The sequence below is a fragment of the Oryzias latipes genome, chromosome 10, assembly GCF_053564925.1.
Source record: "Oryzias latipes strain Hd-rR chromosome 10, Olatipes_Hd-rR_3.1".
NCBI lineage: Eukaryota > Metazoa > Chordata > Actinopteri > Beloniformes > Adrianichthyidae > Oryzias > Oryzias latipes.
Window position 1 is genome coordinate 16,040,621 of NC_136246.1, and position 20,024 is coordinate 16,060,644.

At 40.2% G+C, this 20,024-nt stretch overlaps 1 protein-coding gene across 2 annotated transcripts in view; it reads left to right on the plus strand.

Moving 5' to 3' along the window:
* The window catches only part of tsc22d3 (TSC22 domain family, member 3), a 33,706-nt gene extending 14,246 nt beyond the window's left edge, over positions 1-19,460 (plus strand). Inside the window, exons 1-3 of one of the 2 annotated variants that reach the window (XM_020706520.3) lie at positions 16,103-17,097; positions 17,485-17,536; positions 17,922-19,460. In XM_020706520.3, the coding sequence (XP_020562179.1) occupies positions 16,973-17,097; positions 17,485-17,536; positions 17,922-18,179 (435 nt within the window). In that variant the 5' untranslated portion in view covers positions 16,103-16,972 and the 3' untranslated portion in view covers positions 18,180-19,460. Of the gene's footprint in view, positions 1-16,102; positions 17,098-17,484; positions 17,537-17,921 lie in introns of those variants that run through there. The other variant, XM_004073175.5, reaches the window with a different exon arrangement.
* The last annotated feature ends 564 nt before the right edge of the window (positions 19,461-20,024 follow it).

Sequence of the window (20,024 nt, forward strand, 5' to 3'; positions counted from 1 at the left end):
TGGAGCTTTTCGTTTTAAGAACAAGCTGGCATCTCTGCTTGTATTTGCATTTTACTGAAACATCTAAGGCGTCAGACTGGACGAACAGTGAGGAGCAGAGGATTTCAATTACTCCCATTGTCTCTTTGAGTCCATTTAATATAATGCTACGTACACACCGTGTTCAAGAACACGCATTGTTGAACGGCCTTTTAGCATACACTGTTCACACTGGACTGTTGCTACATGTATTCACAGTTGGAAGAGGTATGGTGTAAAATGTCGAAGTGGTGCAGATTTTGTGAATCTTTTTAATATACACTGTATTTTATCCCACGAAGGGAAATTTTTTCTCCGCATTTGACCCATCCCCTTGGGGAGCGGTGAGCTGCAGCCGAAACCGCGCTCGGGAGGCAGTAGCGTTAAGGGTCTTGCCTAAGGAACCTCACTGGGTGATGTTAACTGCTCGCCATTGATATGGTAATTGCCCCCAGTACCATTGCTCATTCCCCTCCGGGAATCGAACCCTGGTTTCCTTACCAACCGAGCTACCCAGCCGCTTTGTTTTTTCTCAGCTCTGTTCCAACATATGGAAGACTTGGTGAATTTCGTTGTGTAGCAGTACGGCACAAACTGTAATTATTCATTTGTCGTCCATGATCAATTTTCAAACAGTTTGCACTGTCATGATTAAAAAAATAAAACACCAACCTTACATCACTACAAAATCTGAATCTCTGATTGGTCAAAGTCAACTGGTTTAACATTTAACGATTGTTCAATGCCTGTGTGTATTGTACATTGAGTCCAAAAACTTAGTGGTGCGTGAAGGTGAGAGTTTTTGCCGCACATACACGCATTTATTTTTCATTACCATTCTTTCATTAGAATTGGTCACTTGAAGATGTGTTCATGAGGGCGGTGTGAACATAGCTTAAGATTTGACTAATGCACCTGCAGATTCTTCCCTATAAATCCTGATGGGAACAAATGCTGCAAATAATCTAATATCATTTTGCACCATTTAATGATTAAACAAACTGTCTAATGGAGATGCCATTCAAAACTATATGCAAAAGGAGATTAAATTTAAAAAAAAAAACAGCAAAAAACAAGATTTGACACAAACAGGAGTATCTGTTTTCAAAGTGGAGCAGGAGAGCAGCTCCCCTTTTATTTGCTCAGTCTGTCAACTTTGCATAAAAAGCATTTTTTCTCTCTGTATTTAGGTCTTATCTGACAGCCTCTTTTGTAAACACCCCCCCCCCCCCCCCCCCGCTTCATTCCTCAAGGTAACCATGCTTTTTGATAGTTTACCTAAAGAACTGGGAGTACAGCCAAAGGCCTATCAGAGGAAACACTGCCTAACAACAGCTGTGAAAAGCCTCTCCTCCCTCCCTCTTTCTTCTTTCCTTCTCTCTTCCTCATTTTTGTATTTTCCTGTTTTGGTGTTTGCTTGTGCTTTGGCCAGACTGTCATACAAAGGGCCCGGCTGTCCAAAAAAGGCTGAAATGCTCCCAAATACAAACAGAGAAGAGTTTGGTTGCAGAAATCAAAACACTTGTTAAGAAATAAACATTTAATTAATTATATGGCGAAATTGCAACACAGTGTTCTCATGAGAAAGTACAGGAAATGTGAGTTCAAGATGCGGTCGTCGTGAGGAAATGTGCCTATCTTGCAGCACTTTCCTGCAATCCATGGGTGTGCTTGAAGAACGCATATATGAAATATACTTATTCCCACACTCGGGCTGTAAATGCTAAGCGTTTGTTGATGGCTTATTGTTTGTTATTCCTGCAAACTGCTTAAAAGTGAGGGGAACCTGCATGTCACGGCGTGCTTTTATTGATGAAACGATGTGCTTTCTAATCTGAAATGCTTTTTTTATGTTGAAAACAGCAGGATGTTGGGGCATGACCAGACAGCATCACTTTGTTCACCTTTATTTGGGAACAGGCAAGGTACACTCGCTAAGCAAACACTAATATCTAAGGTCACTTTGCACAAGGCTGGTGTTGCTTCACCATAACCCCTGCCTCATGTTTATTATTTTTTTAAGAGCTGCATAAATATCTCTCTTTATTGTTCTCTTGGAGCTTAACTAGCAATACCTTAAGTCAAAAACAGGTGAATGTGTGCCAGACGGCGGGGATGAGACAGGTCAGAGACGGGATAATTACACACCGGCAAGGTTAGGGTTGGGCCTTGTTGAAGCGTGCCAGTCAGAGGGAATGTGCTGCAGCGAGACGGTGCAGAAAGACAGGAATAATGATAGCTTTTCACGGAGGAGGGGAGCAGTGCAGACAATAAGGAGGCGGACAACAGCCTGCAGGACAGACGAGGTGCACAAGGTGGCAGACAATACCAAAGTTGTACATCTCAGCCGATCAGCAACAGGCCAGACAGATACAGTTATATAACGTTCTTATAGAACGAGTTCAAAGATGCTCTTTTTAACACTGCTTTGAGCAAACGTTTGCTTTGGGAGAACCTGAGGGTGTCTTGCAGGCATTGTTGTTCTTCATTTGTGGTCAGACTGTGCTGTAATTGCAGTCATTACTAAGAAAGCACACCTCAGCTATTAACAGTGACACATGGGTGTTTGCGTGCATGTGAGCGTGTTGGTGCAAAGGCCACCGCTTTGTCAGACAAGGCCATGAAATATGTGATTTTGTTTCATTTCCTCAAATCTTGATTGAGTTCCCCAAAATATTTCACCTCAGCATTGTTTCACTTACAATACAAGAGTGGAGTTACTGTAATGACGAAGCAAAACCAACAATCGAAAAATATTACACTGGGTCACATGGGATAAAAGCATTTAAACACGTTATTTACTCTTTTTTTTGTTGCATTTTGCATAGAAATGCAGACAAAAGGTCCATTTGATTAAAAAAAAAAAGGTCAATTAAGTTGTTACTTGAGCTGTCTTGATGTACATGCTGATACAAATCTGTCAATTGTGAGCCACACGCCTGCAGCTACAAAGCTTAAGCTGGCGTGTCTATCCAGCAGCGGCTCTCGTGTCAATGCAGAATTTAAGTCAATAACATTCTTGTCAGAGAGTGCTGTGCCTCAGCGTTTGACCTCATTGACCTTGTATCATCGAGTCTTCTGCATCTTTTATCAGCGAAATTTCAGGTTCCCTCAGACTTTAAGGGGTTCCTTTTCGACTTAACTTTGCCGCGTGGCCTAGAGGTGAACCGCAGCCTTGCCGGAGGGAATTTATGGACCATTCGCTTGAGTTTGATTCTAACATCAAGATAAAGCGGCAGATCACTGCCGTTTAACAGCTTCTCACAAGGGCAAATCTGCACATCTTCCAAACATAACAAAGGCTTCTTACGCACATTTTCTTGCTTTAAGGCCAAATCTGATAATATTTTACGTCAGCTATAGCCTTCATTGCTATTGTTCTCAGGGATGGATTCTTCCTTTGTAATACCTGTTTGAGAGATTTAATAAAATCATAGAAAAACATATTCCATTTCTTTGCATCATGTTCATTTTCAGAATTTCTAATGTGAATTAGGAGTATATTCTTTGTACAAAAGCATAAAATTTATATTTTTTTGAAGGTTTACATGGTTGGATTGACAGTAGACTATGGCTTTTTGATAACCATGCATAAAAATGACAAAATGAAAACTTTTGCTGTGAAAGTTGTGTGAGTGCTTCGTCAGCAAACAATTAGCGCCTCGCAATACGCAACCATATACGATTCTCTTTGCGCAGCTCGCGTTTCACTTTGAGTCTCCCTTCATGCTTCATGTTCTTGCGTGCTGACAGTGGCAGGAATCTCTGGCTTCCATGGCTGAATGCACACCTTCACTTGCACTGAAGTGTGAGCATGCACTGTACCTGTACAAGGTGTGCGTGCAGAACAGATACTAGAGTGTTCCCTTGCTTTCATGAGTGAACTTTGCACTCTCTGTGTACACAGTGGAAGCGGGCCAATTTAGTCCGCATTGTTTACCTTAAGCTACAAAGACGACTGCAAGGACGGCGTCTATCCATTTGGAAATTGTATAATTATATCTTGAGACAATTTGTTCTTTAGCAATGAGCAATTGCAAGTTTTGATTCAAGAGCAAAAACACTTTCTGTTTTATCTGTTAAAGTAGAAAAGTAGAAAATCCTGCATTTGAGTCCATCTAGGGCTAAGTTGGAGACAAATGCGGGTACTTTCTTGATTAAATGAAAGACCAAAAGAAGAGATGGAAAATCTGTTGTTGGTGTAGACATGGACAACAGCAATCATTAGGGATTTTATGATTTGGTAGGCAGGGATTTCTGTCAGTAGCCAAACAACCTTTTTATTAAACTGTTGCACAGTAATAGACACACTTGTGTGACACTACCTAAAAATCAGGTAATGGAGCCAGTTCTTTGTTTGCAGTGTTTACAGCAATCTAAACCTTTAGAAACTTTCACCAAGCTCACTTAAGCTTCTACACTGAAAGGAGGCATTAATAGTCACAACCTGTTCACAAAGTGACAGGTATACTGGTATTAATGACTTTTTATGGCTGTCTTACAGCTTATTGTATAACAGATTCTTGGGAAAATACATTGCTTATCTTTTGCCACGGTCAATGTCCTAATTTTCCCTCTTTGTATTTTTAAGACTAACCTAAATGGATTCAAACACACTCCAAATATTGGGGACTTTTGTGAAATTCTGATGGTTTTACGACTGTAGTATTAAAGACCAACTTTGATGAAAATTTTGTTTTTTATGGTATTTTTAATGTTTTTGTAGCATTTTTCTCATGATGATGGATGTATATTTAAAAAAATAAAAGATTAAAATTGTATTTCTGAGTATTTCTTAATTCAAATCATTGCCAATCAGGAGCAGACACAAACATGCTGTTTGAAAAACTTAGAGGGGTGACATCGAAGCTACAATTGGCAGACCAGAACCTCCCTGCTTCACTCCATTCTGATGCATCAGATTTTGTCGCACCAGTAATGTTGGGTTAGGGTTTTGAGGGGCTGTAAGCTAGCCGGAGAGAGTGTAAACAGATGGATGATGGAAAGTGGGGGTGGGCTTACTCCGTGCCAACAGTTCTGCCCACAACTCAGAGGTAAATTTCTAATGAACTACTGGTGCTCTGCAGAAACGACACAGGTTTTTGGATGTTGCCTAAAACTCCTTATTAAAAGACCACTGGGTACACTTTTAAAATAGATCAATAGATGATCAGAGTGGGCCTTCCAATTCTGTTTGTAGAAACAGAGAGTTTCTAAATGTCTCCCAGAGAAAAGTACATGACTCATCATTCACTGTAGCTGTGGGTATTAACGTTCAGCTGACTCTTTATTGATTTGACTTTGAGCAAGTTCTTGTTCTCTTGAGATTGTTTGGCTGCATTTTTGAACACATTGATTGAGTGGTGTACTATGCAGATACTTTGTAGCAAGGAGACCAGTATTTGGTGTATTTTTCTTAAAACACAATACTGGAAAAAGTTTTCTTTGCTGCAAACTAAGATGAATCAAGTTTTTCAATTTAGAGCAATGATTTTCTTGTTTTTCTTAATGTAATTGTGGCGTGTTTCTTTAAAGATGGGGCCTGCACATCTGTCCCTATCAGTGTGAGGCTGTCCTCTGCAGGAGTTTCTCACAATGAATGCAGGCTGAAGAAACATTGAGCACACCACGTTCTCCCAGGGTGTTACCCTGCTCTTTGTTTGCATGTTATCCCCACCGTACCTCGTGGGACCGCACAGACTCGTCCCCCCTGCAGTTTAATATGCTCAGGAGTTGAAAAGATCTAACTCCTACAGTCCTTGAAAAGGGAAAGTCATACATTTTGGCTTGAATAAAGTTTATTTGTAAAGGCAAAGTAAAAACAGATTTTTAACATTCGTGGACAAATTTGCATGAAGTTTAGAGGGCTTACAGTTGAGATGAAGCCCTCTTTTCATGTGGAACCAATAGATTGCTAAGACATTTGGCTTTCGATTTTCCACGAGGTTCCTCCATTTTATTTCTTTCATACATCAGCATGTGTACACTCCTCCCAGCCCTTTAAGATAAGGTCATGCTTATATGCGTAACAGGAATAATGACCACATGTAATAACATTAAATATTAATAAATATAAAACAAATAACCAAATAATCAAATAAAACAAATAAAAGTTTAGTTGTAGGTGTGTTTTTTTTTTTTTTTGAGCCTTTTAATGAGAATTTGCTCTTTTCCAATGGTAAAAAACAGACATCATGTCATAGGGATGTTGGGGAGGGTGGAGTGGGCCTCTTCCAATATCGAATGTTGTGAAGTATCATAGTTGTTCCTACCAAATAGATCATCAATACACATTTTTGCTTTAGTCTGTTGCACATGAAACATAATGAAAAAGAAATTGAAGAGCACAGGCGTAGCATTAAATGTTAATTGAGTTTTTGCAGGTTACTGTTTGCTTTTTAAAGTCTCTGGTTCTGGGACTCTGAAGTGCAAATCATAACAACAGTTAAAAAAGCAAAAGAAGTAATTAAAAACAACACTACAGTTTAGAAATTTAAAATGAAAAAAGCAAAAGAAATAATAAAAGACAATATTTCAGTTTAGAACTCAAAACAAAATTCCAGAAACCAAAACACAACCCCCCAAAAAAATTAGAAAAAATTAACAATTCTTCAAAAGTTTAATTTTTAACATTTCATTTTGATTTCAAGAAAAACATTTTTCCCTTGTCCATCATTTCAAATAGAAGTTATTTGGCTAAATATGCTCCATTCTAATCATAAAACGCTTATTACCATTCGGACATTAAAGAGACTTACTGTAAACGACAAAAAAAATCAAACATCATCATCCAGTCAGCGAAATCTCATACCTACGTTATCTACTTTCCTACTGTCCCTCGTTTTTAACATTTCAATTTGATTTCTGGACATTACTTTTGTTTTCTGAAACATTTTTTTTGGTTTCTGAAATTTTTTTTTGAGTTCTAAAACCTAAAATGTAGTGCTTTTTTAAAAAAATTTTTTTATTATTTGTCTTGCTTTTTTGATTGTTGTTTTAATATTTATATGTTTTTGCATTGAGGGATTTGTTGATAGTCACTTAATTTAAAAATAATATATTAAGCCTAAAGTTAGACATAAAACATTGGAACAAATGATGAAAACGTTTTCCTAAAATTGAGTATACTTTAGGTAAAAACAATTAAACATTTAATGCGCATTTGATTGAATGTGGCATGGTAATGAAAAAGTGCGTTAATAATATACTCCTCACTTGAATGACCGTCAGTGACTTATCTCTAATTATCCTGGGAACCTAGTCAGTGCACCACCGTCATCTCGCAGGTGACAAAGGATTAGCTTTAATTCTCAGTGGAGGAGTCGGCTGGAGTCTGTGGGAACGACTTGGTGTTTGGATGACACTGACAGTGAGAGTCAGCAGGATGCCTGTCATCCAGCTAAATCCAGATTGCGCTGACAAAGCAAGGACAGCACGGGCAGGTCGTGTGCGCATGCGAGTGTGCGCCCTGGCTGCATGCATCGGCGCACACACAGGCAAACAGGAACACAAACGAGCTCACAAACACACGCCAGGGGGAGCGGCTCATCCAGGGCCCAGTTCCTCACCAGTGTTGTTCCAGTTGTTGGTGTCTGAGGTCACACAGCTGTGATCTCGGTCAGCAGATACGTGGCTAGAAGATGTGGGAAGATAAAAAAGATGGAGAAATCACTTAAGAGAATGCTATGCAGGAGGGTGTTTTAAGAAAATCTGACAAAAACATTCACTCTGCTGTTTTGAGAAAAAAATCAAATGATCAAAGTTATATTTTAATATGTACCATGAATACTTTTACTCTTAGAAAAAACGTATGGCAAGTGATGTCTTTGCTTTCTAAACCTGTGCTACCTGCCGTGTCTTTCAGAAATGTCCCAGCAACTTCTGCTAATTTTCCCGCCCACTGGTTTACGTGATGCACTCTCATGTTCAGCAGGTGAAAGAAACAAGTTTAAAAAAAATGAAGGGAAAGCTATCCTCTGACATGTTTCCAACTCAAAAGTCACTGCAACGTATAGCTGGTTCCCATATTTCACCTTTTGGTTTAAATGCTTTATCTACAAAATATGAATTCACAGGTAGAAATAGATTTTTCTGTTTCCCCACATGAATGAAAAGTCCATGTGAACGCGCGTACAGTAAATGCATCATTTCGAGCTTCTAATTTCAAAATTCTTGCTTTCATGTGTAGCAACTCATATTTTTAAGACCATTTTCGGGCTCTGTGTGCAAAAAGCATGGAATGCCTTGCAAATCAAACCAGGGCAAACTTTTACCAATCAGGAACTCCGATTTAGTAAAGATGTATGAAAAGTGTCCACTTTAATGTGTCCATTAAAAAGATTGTTCATAGAGGAGAAATTCATATTTCTTTTTTTTTTCTGGAATTATATGAGACCAGATGTTTTCTACCACACCAAGCCTTTTCCAACTGTAGGTGGCGGACTGGACATGCACTAGTAAACAATAGAAAAAGTAAAAGATGAGCTAAACATGCTTTTAAGAACCTGCATCTCAGCATTACATACCCTGTGTGTCCCTAGCTTCAAGCAAAACTTAAAAAAAGTAAGAGAAAAAAAAGAGATATTCTAGCAGCTTTGTTTGTTAAAATCTATGTTGGACTGATAGATCAATGAACTGAAAGGCTAATAGCAGCAAAAGTCACAGCTATTTAACACACTGTAGTCAAATGAACCTCATGTTTTGACGTTTAAGACTCATTCAAGCAAAGTCAAACTGTCCTAAGTCTCAGAGCTCCCAGACTGAGTAGTAAAATCCTCTGCCCTACAGCCCAAAGCATGTTTCTTATTTTGGGGGGAATGGATGTTTCGGATGTTGTTTGACAAGGCTTTGCTCCCCTAACACTTTCATCTGGGCCTTAGCTCCACTTCCCTCTTTTCACAGTAAATTTAACCCGTGCAATCTGCTAGTTAGAACGGCAGGTAAATCTTTAGATCATGGCCTAAAGATGTCTGACTTCTGCTGTGCCAGATGCTGGAAAGTCCCAGAGCTTGTTAACTGCAATCTACTGTGAACGGCACCATTTGCCAAACTGCTGCTTGTTGTGCCTTCAGCTCCTTTGAAAGTTAGCGTAATTGAGATATATGTCATTTTGTATTAACGATAGTGGTTGCTGGTAAGCAGGGCACTAAATTGGGCCCTCGTGCTTTCTGACAACCCCAATCTACGCATGGGCGCTCTTCCAGCTTTGTCTTTTTAGTGATGATAAAATAAAGTTAGGATACTGTCCAAGCAGCTGTTCAATGGCCAAAGAGATTTTCAGCTAATCATGCAATTGGCAATTTTTACACACATGCCCTTAGACACATACACAAACAGCTGCAGATTCTCTAATAGCTGCCTTGTGCAAAAATGACTCTGGAAAACAAGATTCCATGTTTCTAGCATTGGAAATATAATGAAAACCTTCCTGTATTTAAGTGCACCCTGATCAGAGTTGGCATTTTGTTCCCTGTAGCTGTTGCATAACAGGTTAGCTGGGGTTAATTTTTCTATCTCTGCCTTACTGTGAATAAAACTTTATTCCAGGAAAATTTCTGCTCCTCTCTGCAAGATCATTGGCTAACAATTTCTCAAAATATATCTATTTACTACAAAAAAATGTACACAAAGTCTAACAGAATGTATAATACATCTCTAAGGTACAGTTCCTGATGATAGACAAGCAGAGAGGGGTTTTTTCCTATTCTTTTTCTACTGTTTACTAAAGCATGTCTGCTACCTACAGTTGGAAAACGCTTGGTGCAAAACGTTGAAGAGCATCTCGTGTATTTTGCTCCAGGCTTTTTCTTTCACAGCGGTATTCTGATATATGAAAGACTTGGTGTCATAGAGTTTTAACCAGACACAAACCGCAATAATTAATTTCTCCCTCATGATCAATTTTCAAACGGTTGGCACTTGGGTGAATTAAAGGGATGCTATCCATATATAAGTCGCTATCAAATCTGAGTCCCAGATTGGTCAAAGTTTAACTTAGTTTAATTTTCAATTTGCATTCAACGGTAGCACATTTTTTACTTAGAGCCCAGAAACGGTTGTAGAAACTTGCACCGTGACGTTTGAACCCAAGAGTTTTGAACGTGGAAGCCCGAAGCGGATATTTACGTCCGTTTATGTAGACTTTATATTTAAAGTGGTTGCTTGAATGCCTAATGCTGAGGGCGATGTAAATGTAGCTTTAGACAACCATATCACAACAACATGGTTCTTGGTTCAAACCCTTACTAGGGGTGTGTTGACTTAAACCTGCATGTTCCCTTTTGAACCCGCATGTTTTTCTACTTTTATCCAGGTAAAATTAGTACTGGTTCGTAACCTTCATTTGATAATTGAAAACTCTCCTGCCTCTCACATCAAGCCGTGTAAAGATCCACACACAGAAACAAAACAAAACCGGTTTTGCCTGACAGTCTTCAAACCAAAATGTCTACACGTCGCAATTGAGATGTCAAATGTCACAAACCTCATCTCAAAATAGACAGGATTAAGAAAGGATTGGAAAGACCTTGACTTAGACTGTCATGAGGAGACAGTTTTTTTTTTTTTATGATGTTAGACAGTGAACAGCAGGTTTAGTTAATCAAAGAATTAAAACCCAGATGACAAATGATCATTGCTACAGTGAAATAGAAAATGAGCTTCAAAGTAATATGGAGCTTTTCAACATAACAAGACATGTTACATAAGAAATACTAGCAATAAGACATCTGTTTGAACTTGTTTATACGTGCAGCCATGATCTTACAGCACCAGTGCCTACAAATATGTAAACTATTATGTAAGGCACTTGCCTTTTTAATGACCAGAGTTTCTCAGATACTTAGATGTAACGGTTTGATAAATGTGTTATTCATGGAATGACCCTTATATAAAAAACAAAAACAAAAAAATAAAAACACGGTAATTTCTCCATCACATAGAAACTAAATAAATCCTCTATTTCAATCTATTTCAATGTGTCCCTTTTTTAAATTTTAAACACCAAGAGCAACCAAAAGTTGGAACAAATACCCTAATTTCTCTACATACTTTAAAAAACTGCCTCCTCGGAATAATATTAATTTGCTCAAATTTAATATGGCGAATTTCCTTTAATGAAATAAGAGAGCGAAAAAAAAATCCTACAATAAATGTTAAAAATATTTTTGAATTTCTAGACTTTAAGATTTATTTTCTGATTCAAACAAATCTTTAGAACTTTGCTGTCACATTTGCTGACGGGATCACATCATTGGAGTGTCAGTCAGAGCATGGCACCAACTGCTATGGATGCCGGGATACAGCCTGTGCTAAACTGTCTCTTTGTGCCCTGACAACACTGTTGCTGAGAACAAAGAAACAGCTGCACTTGTCTGTCAGCGGGCAGTCTAAGGGGAGCTGCTTCTTGGACATTTTACTTGGATGGCAACATGGGACAGTCTCACAGGTGCCCTTCTGAACGTGCCCCTTCGGGGTATCGGCCACCCTCACCTATGATGGCATGCACCCTTCGTCTGCCCGAACCGTCCCATAGATTCTGTTACCACCACCAGCACTTCAGCTTTCCCGAAAGAGCTATGAACTACTCACCCCCTTACTCACCGAGTCTCTTCAAGAGGCCGGATAGGCGGTAAGTGGCACTGCCAGAGGGAATTCGACTTGTGTGTGACGGGGTCTTTTGTGAGGTGGAGACATGTCGGTGACAGATTTGCACCCCGGAGGCAACTCAAGACAGGTAGGATGGGAAAGACTGGTGGTGTGTAAGCGACTGAATACCGTAGTGTTGTCAAATCAGAATGAGATAGATGAAAAGAAAATAGGTGCAACTTTGTAATCAATCCGTTCCACTTGTCTGATGTAGTTTAGCAGATCATTTATGTAATAGTCACATAACCTGTAGGGGTGTTGCACAGTTTTGGGCTGTCGGGGCACAGAGAAGGTCGTAGACATGAGCGGGTGTATCTTAACCCTTGTGCTATCCTAGGCACTTTAACATTCGGAGTTGGGTCATCTAGACCCGCTAGACAGTCCGCTGAACCTTTTTTCTTCAATGACATGTGATCTTCACTGGTGTGCATGGATTACATAAAATCCTCTTCACTTTTATCCACCTTTGTCATGGTAGGGATGACATCCCAATGTAAGGATTGGGTCACCTTGACCCCATAGGATGGCACAAGGGTTATGGTGAGCACAGGTGTGTCTTGCAGTACCCTTGAGGCTCGTGCAGTCAACTTAAAGGACGTCAGTGTGTCGTAAAGTATTTGTAAGACTGCCTTGCACTTACTTATGATGTACACGTGATGCCATCTGATAGTCTAATTTCTTTATTTCTAACAGCCAGGTTGCGTGCAAAGGACACACAAGGTACATGCATCTTTCACTTGAACAGCACTAACAGGCTCCTTGTGCAAGATGAAAAATCTATACGACATGCTTGCGTCTCACCTATTTCACCCTTCTGGTTGTTAAATTGTTCCTCATGACATGTCGCCTGCTGCATGCCCATAGAAGAAAATGTGCTTGAAGATTTGCTTGAAAATGTGTTCGAACAGGGGTGTCTATTTCCAGGCCTCGAGGGCAGGTGTCCTACATGTTTTCCAACCAACCTGCTCTTGAAGCTCCTTACACCTCTGATTCAGGTAATCAGCAGCAGATAATGCACGGTTTCTGGAAAGGCCTGGAGGCCTGGATTTTTGGACACCCCTGCCTCACTGGTTCAATGAGCGATCTACAACTTTGCTATTTCCTGTGGCACACCGGTTTTTCCCCTACATTTTTTGCCCGGAGACAGCCCATACCCACACGCAAGGGGAGTTGTGACTCAGGCATTACCTTCTGTTCAGACCTCTGAGAAAGTCGAAGCTTAAACTGACACTCAAGGATACATCTAGATCAAGGGTCCCCAAATGCAGGCCTCGAGAGCCGGTGTCCTACATGTTTTCCAACCAACCAGCCATTGAAGCCCCTTAATGGCTAAACACACATGATCCAGATAATCAACAGCAAAAAAGGCAAGGTTTCTGGAAAACCAGCAGGACACCGGCCCTTGAGGCCTGGATTTAGGGACCCCTGATCTAGATGTTCCAATCAGCTGATATTTAGAAACTTTGAGTGTCCGTTTTCAGAAATACACTACATTCCCAGATGAGTGCCTTTTTTTTGTATGGACTGCAAGTTCACTCCTTTGCACCCCTCAAGAAAAAACATATCCACAAAGCACAGAGTTGAATTCATTCAAACGTATCACGGGAATTCTATACCTACTTTCACTTTTTTGCTCAGGAAGCAGGAACTGGGTGTCCTAACACACGCAATTAAGATATGTGGTCATTGCAGCCAGTCTCTGACCACACAGACAGAGAGTGCCTCTGGCTGCCACCTTTGGCAGAACAGGTATCACATCAGTCTATTTTGCGTGCCACGCATTCCTAACTCAGATTACATGGAAAGAATCAACACATGTTTCCATAACCCTGAGTCTGCTGTCTGATTACTTCTGTGGTGTTTTATCTCCTGTTGGTTCAGGCAGCGGCTCTAAAGTTTGAGTTTCGCCCAAAACATCAGATGGATGGTTTGTAGGACATCTTGGTCTCATTTTTCCTCTGTCATTAGTGCAGATCAGCATCATTATATAATATGTTTGACCCATTTCAGGGGACATCTGATAAGAAGTGTAGCCAAACCAGTCAGTTCACTTTCTCAGAAGGCGTCAGTATGAGTGGAACACAAACTGTTTGGACACAGCCTTGAAATCGAACGACTCTGTTTTTTTAACACGTTAGGATTTATCAGTGAGGAGGAGCCGGTTTAGCTCGTGCTGGTTTGCGGCGCCTTCCGTCCGTGAAACCAGGGTTCAACTCCGGGCCGCTCCCTGTTCCCTTCTCTACCTCTGTGCCGGTCCCAAGCCCGGTTGCGTCAGGAAGGGCATCCGGCGTAAAACATTGCCAAGTTTACCATGCGACTTGTTCGCTGTGGCGACCCCTGATGGGAAAAAGCCGAAAGAGAAACAACAGGATTTATCAGTGAGGATTAAGGCTTAAGCGAACATCTCAGAAGCAGATGAGAAGCATGTTGTAAGGTTGGAAAAAATTGGAAATTAAAGCTTTTTTTTACAGTTTGCGTTTTGTTTTTCAGTTGTGTTTTTGTCTCCTTTTTGGTCTTGTCTTTTTTCAGCATGAAAATTGTACAGTTGCAACATGACTGTGCAGATTTGCAGGGTAGTATAAGGCGCAAACTGGGTGGATGGATTAGCTGCTAAACAAAATAGCAGCTGTCACTCTGCTGATTCTATGATTCTAACAGGGAGCAGAGATGTTTTATTGATTTTCATGTTTCAATGATATAGTTATTGCAATCATCACCAACACTCTGCACTCTAAAGGTTCTATCTGTGCATTTAAGCTTAGCAAAAAGCTGTCTGTGTTGTTTTTCATTCAAAATGACAGTATCTCAGCGAGGTGCTTCAATGCATCTTTCTGATAAAACATCACTCAACTATAAATTTGAAGGCATCCCTAACAAAACCTGTGAGGTGAAACCTGGTTCTTAATAGCCCTGCTTAGTCCAGTTGCGTTCTTATACATCAGGACAAAACATTTAAAAATAAAACAGCATTTTTCACAGACATATCTACAGTAGGGATTCCCAGATCAAAATCGATTAGCATGTAAGTCAAATTTTAAAGCCAGTAAAGTTTTAAGAGAACCATGCAATAACCTCATATCGCAAACCAAAATCAGTCTGGGCTCTCTAAATGTAGACAACAACAAAGAAAGAATTGATTTCTATTCCTACGATCAAACCAGACTGATCGGTCTGAGGCAAGTTGTTTATGGAATCAACCTAAACCTTTATAAAACATTTTTAAAAGGAATTAAATCAATTATTTTAATATTGAAAAATACCTTTAAGATTGAGGCATGGTAGGTTTATTTTACTATAAAGTAAAAACGACTAAGATTTTAGGTCAGGGAATGGGACCGTTCAAAATGAACCAATTTCGGCTAGGTATCCTGTCGTCAACCACTAATTAGGAATCAAATTGTTGTTAAAATGAATCGTTACACCCCTAAAAATTGGATATGAGGTGAACTAGGACTCTCCAACAACTCTTTTTGGAAAAAGAGAAAAACAAAACCCATTTGTGCAAATCTTTGGACATGCACTGGAAAATGCTGTAGAAAACAAGTTTATTACAAGACTCCTTAAGATGATTCTGTACTGCTGTGTCAAATGTAGATCAAAATAATACATGGCATCCAAAAGGGTCATAGGGAGCAGACTTTTTTCTGGACAGGCAACCTTATAAGTGGATACTGATTCTTAGGGTATATATTAGGGGGAAGATTACTCTGCACACATATGGGTTTATGTTTTTCTTTAGGTCATGACAGGGGACTGCATGGATAAACAGAAAAATACTGAAATGCAGGGCATGCTCATTAAACATCTCTTTTTTTAGACGAATTTGGAGGAAAACGGTTTTGTGGGAAATCCAACAGAACCAATAAGGGAATGGCAGGAACATCATGACTTGTGCGTTGCAGTATACTTTTTCACCACTGGAGGCCACTAGAGTTCAGAAACAAGATAAAGGGAAATTTACCCGCAACTTATGGAAAAGTACTTCTATACATTGGGAACGTGCCCATGGGGCGGATGGTGCACGGAATTTTTATACCATAACAGATGAGGAGATAAACAATAACTTCAAGAAGTGACAAGGACATAATGTTCTCCAGATTTGAGAGCAGACCAAGTTCCCAAGGACTCTCATTCGCCCTGCAAGTCAATAACATGATAAGATGTTCACAAGCACGTATTGTTTATTTAATTCAAATATTAAATTATCGCTTCAAAAAGAGTTCACGTTATATTCTGCTTTGACAAAGTCTCGTGATGTGTGCGACGTATTGCTTGATCGAGTCAGGGTTTGTTTACGACAAAGGCGCCTTGTTTACGCACGCTAGCGCGGCTGGAAAAGTTCATCTTGTTATCTGCAGCTCGTTGCAATTATAACGGATTTCGGTCTGTGGGTTAAACGCATCAGAGACGAGCTGCAGAAGACCAGAGGTTCAGAAACAGGGCATATGCGCCGCTGCGTTCAAACGCTCACGCTAAAATCGTTATCCAGAGCGATTGTCAAACAGGAACTTTTTTTTTAAATATTTACCAATTTATTCAATTTAAGATAAAGACTGGAAATGAATAATTAAGTCATTTATATTTACTTCGTTATATACTATTTTTCTATATGGAAACATGTCAAATAAGCCTTATTGTAAAACAAGTTACCTGTTGTTTTTACATTACATTACTAATTCACTATATTGATTCAAAAAAGTCTACGTCATTTAAGTATACATCTGTTTTGAAACATTTTGACAGTTTTACTATTACTCCAGTATAGTTGAAAGCCTGTTAAAGTTTAACCTTTATAACTCGTTTTAAGCAACTTGTGTCTTTATAGGGATATTGCAGCATACGAAGGAAAATTTGGTGTAAATTATTGTGAATTAGTCTATTGTCTGATAAAACGTAACAAAACGTCCTCTGTTGTTTACGTACACTGTGTACAAACTAAGATCGGGGGAGGTGGGAATTGATTTGAATTCCACTGAATCATGAATAGTTTTTTTTTTTGGCCTGATAACACCCGAACGCACCACGAACATCCCCTCCCCGTGCCCGCCCAATTTGACTAATTTATGTTCGCGTCATATGACGTCAGAGTCCCAGCCTTACATATACAAGGCGGAGGCAGAAATAGTAACAGACAGTCGCTTGTTAAAAGAGCGAAGCTGACAAATATCGACACAGCACTTTGCTCATCCTCGGGCTAGTCGGTGCATCGAAGCGGGAAGCAACTTTTAAAACCCCGGATTTATCTTACGGTAACCGACCAATCGCAAACGTGGCGAGAAGTATTATCCAAACGAGTCTGGTACTCAACATGAGCACGGAGATGTTCGCTAAAACGCCAATGGAGGTAGCCGTCTACCAGCTACACAACTTCTCCATCTCTTTCTTCTCCTCCCTGCTCGGAGGAGACGTCGTATCGGTCAAACTTGACAACAGGTAACTTGACGGTTTATTTTTACGCATTTTTTCTTTTTTTCTTTTTGGTTGATACGCAGTTGTATTTGCATGGCGTTTGGCTAGCTCGGTCAAACGGCAGCTGGTCTTTACAGACTGTTTACTTGTCCTCAAACGCCACACGTACGCGCTCTGCCTTTTCTTTTGTTTTTGTTTGTGGTCTCAAATGCGTCTTTCGCGGCGGTCTGGCTGTTCTGGAAGTTTCGAAATCGTGAAATATCAAACCTTCAGCTCTCATGTTTGCTTTTTAGGTGGTGGTCAGTTTAAAAACTGTTCAAGACTCTAGTACTTTCTAAACTATAGAAAATGTCTGTTATGCTTATGGGCTGTCAATGAAACGTCTCTCTCTTTTTCTTTCTTTTCTTGCAGTGCCTCTGGTGCTAGCGTGGTGGCTATTGACAACAAGATCGAGCAGGCCATGGTAAGCAGAGATAGCCCAGTTCACTCACACTAAAGCTACACTTCACAACAACCTTTATCTGGGACTTCCACGCTGCAGAGGCATGTGACAGTGGGGTTTTTTAGTAATTACACTGATTCTTTACTGCTTGAGAAGCCATCTGTGGATCAGCACTAGTGCTGAAATCTCTACTATGAGAAATCAGGACACGTCACTGCATGTTTTTGTCACATTCCATTAGAAAAAAAAAAAAAACGAGTGCGAGGGATGTAAATGCAAATGATCATACCCAAAGTTGCACACATGTATGTTGCACCAAAATACACGTCCAAGAAAGTATGGTGACTGACTGCGTCATGTTTAGTTTTAAGCTAACCTATATCTTTTCTGTTTTTTTGTTTTCCAGGATCTGGTCAAGAACCACCTGATGTATGCTGTCAGAGAGGAGGTGGAGATCCTCAAGGAGCAGATCAAGGAACTGGCAGAGAAGAACAACCAACTTGAGAGGGAGAACTACCTGCTCAAGAACTTGGCCAGCCCCGAGCAGCTGGAGAAGTTCCAGTCTCGCATCCCGACAGACGCGCTCTCGCCCCTGGACAATCACAGCTCGCAGGGGTCTTCGGAGCAGCAGGGCTGCAACCGCAGCACCGGCTCTGCTGTATAAGTGGCTCTGTCTTGGGGCGGGCAGAGCCACGGCAACTCTCTCTTAAGCAATGGACCTCCATTTGAACGTAAATGAAATCAACGCCGCAGAGAAAACCTTCGATCGGAGCGAAGGTGGAGAACCACGGCCGCGCGCAATCGTTGGGACTCAAACGAACTGTTGACGCTGAGCACAAACCAGAACTTGAGATGCTCTGACCGGTGCCATGTCAGGCCCATCCTCTGATACCGTCCAGCTCTTTGTCATAGTCTCTTAGTAGATGCAAGTGTTAAGAGTAGAGAGGGCTAGACACAGACGAGCACGTCCTTTCAGACGATGAGTATGTGGGGGTAAGACCCTTTTGTAGAAATACCCCTCTCTCTTCGGAGGCAGGCCGCTGACCGGACTGGCCCTCCAGGGGTCAACTCTGCAATCGTGGGGACTTTTTTGTGACAGGAGGAAGACCCCCTCAGAAGCTGCTCCAACTCTGAAAGTTTCAAGGACTTCCAGGCACACATTTCAGCCTCCAAACCAGGAGTTATCCTGCACCTAAAGTGTATCCCTACTGTGTCCATGTACATTAAACATAACCATAATTAACAGGATAAGCTACAGTCAGAGGTGGAGGTTCATGACGTAGTATAGAGCCGTTAACCTTCTGCAGGATACTGCAATGATTCACATCACCTGTAATCTGGTTCTGTCTGCAGTGGGGGCTTGCTGCATTTGGGGAAAATGAATACTGCAATGTCTTCTGTCTTTTTGTGTGTGTTTGATTATGGTTCTGAACACAAATCTGTTTTTATTCTAACAAGTTGGGCCAAGTTACTTGCCTGATGCACAGGACAGTAGTTGTGTATATTCGTCAGAAATGTCCAGAGGTAAACGCAGCGAAGACGGTGTGCAAGCACATGCACTCCTGATTCTTTAAGCAGCATCCTTTAGGTCTGGTAGTTTTTTTGTTTGCTCAGATGCCAACTTGAAAACAAAAGCACGACAACAGTGCTTGTAAGAAACTGATGTTTGGGCCTTTTTTCTTTCTTTCTCAAGCTACCAAAGACTTTGCTTCACTTTTTTTTATTTTTATACGGCCACAGAAGCTGAACATACCTGAACCATGTTCTTCAAAAAGAGAGAAAAAAAAAAATTGCCCAGGGAAGTCTTGCTTTGAGCTTGTGCTTCAGTGTCTGTTTTTGTAAAGGTAATGTTGCTTTTTAAGTATCCTGAAAACAGTTGTTCACTTCTGTAAAGTGTTTGGATACAACTGCACATTAGCAATAAACCTTATGTTTACATAATGAATGCTGGTTGTCTATCATTTATTTGCTCAATAAGTTATTTCATACAAATTTTTAAAAGTTGGAGGTGACTTTACTAGTTATGATCGGATAAAACAATCTTATGTGGTTAAATGATTCTTTTTAGTATTGAAATTTTTGAGATTCTTAAATCTCACATTATTGCACATTTTGCTGTAAGGTTGGACTCTGAGAAAATTCAAGAATTTGTGACTTTCAAATTACATTTATTTTTTTTAGGTGTTGTGGAAAGTTCAGCACATTTTGCAGAAGACTATGCAAAACTTGCTGCACATTCCTTCAACTCCAGTTTACTCTTCAGGCTAAAAGCAGAAAATTCCGGTTTGACTGATCGACTCTTAAAGACAATTATTAATTTGCAGATATGCACACTCTAAAGCACATGTGTCAAACTCGAGGGCCGCGGGCCAAATGTTGCCTGCCATGTCATTTTATGTGGCCCGCGATAGCATAACAGTTTTTAATCTTCTTAAAATGAAAATTTGTGTGTATTTATTCATATCTAGGGGGAATTGGACTTGAAATATGGGATTGGGCAACTAAACAT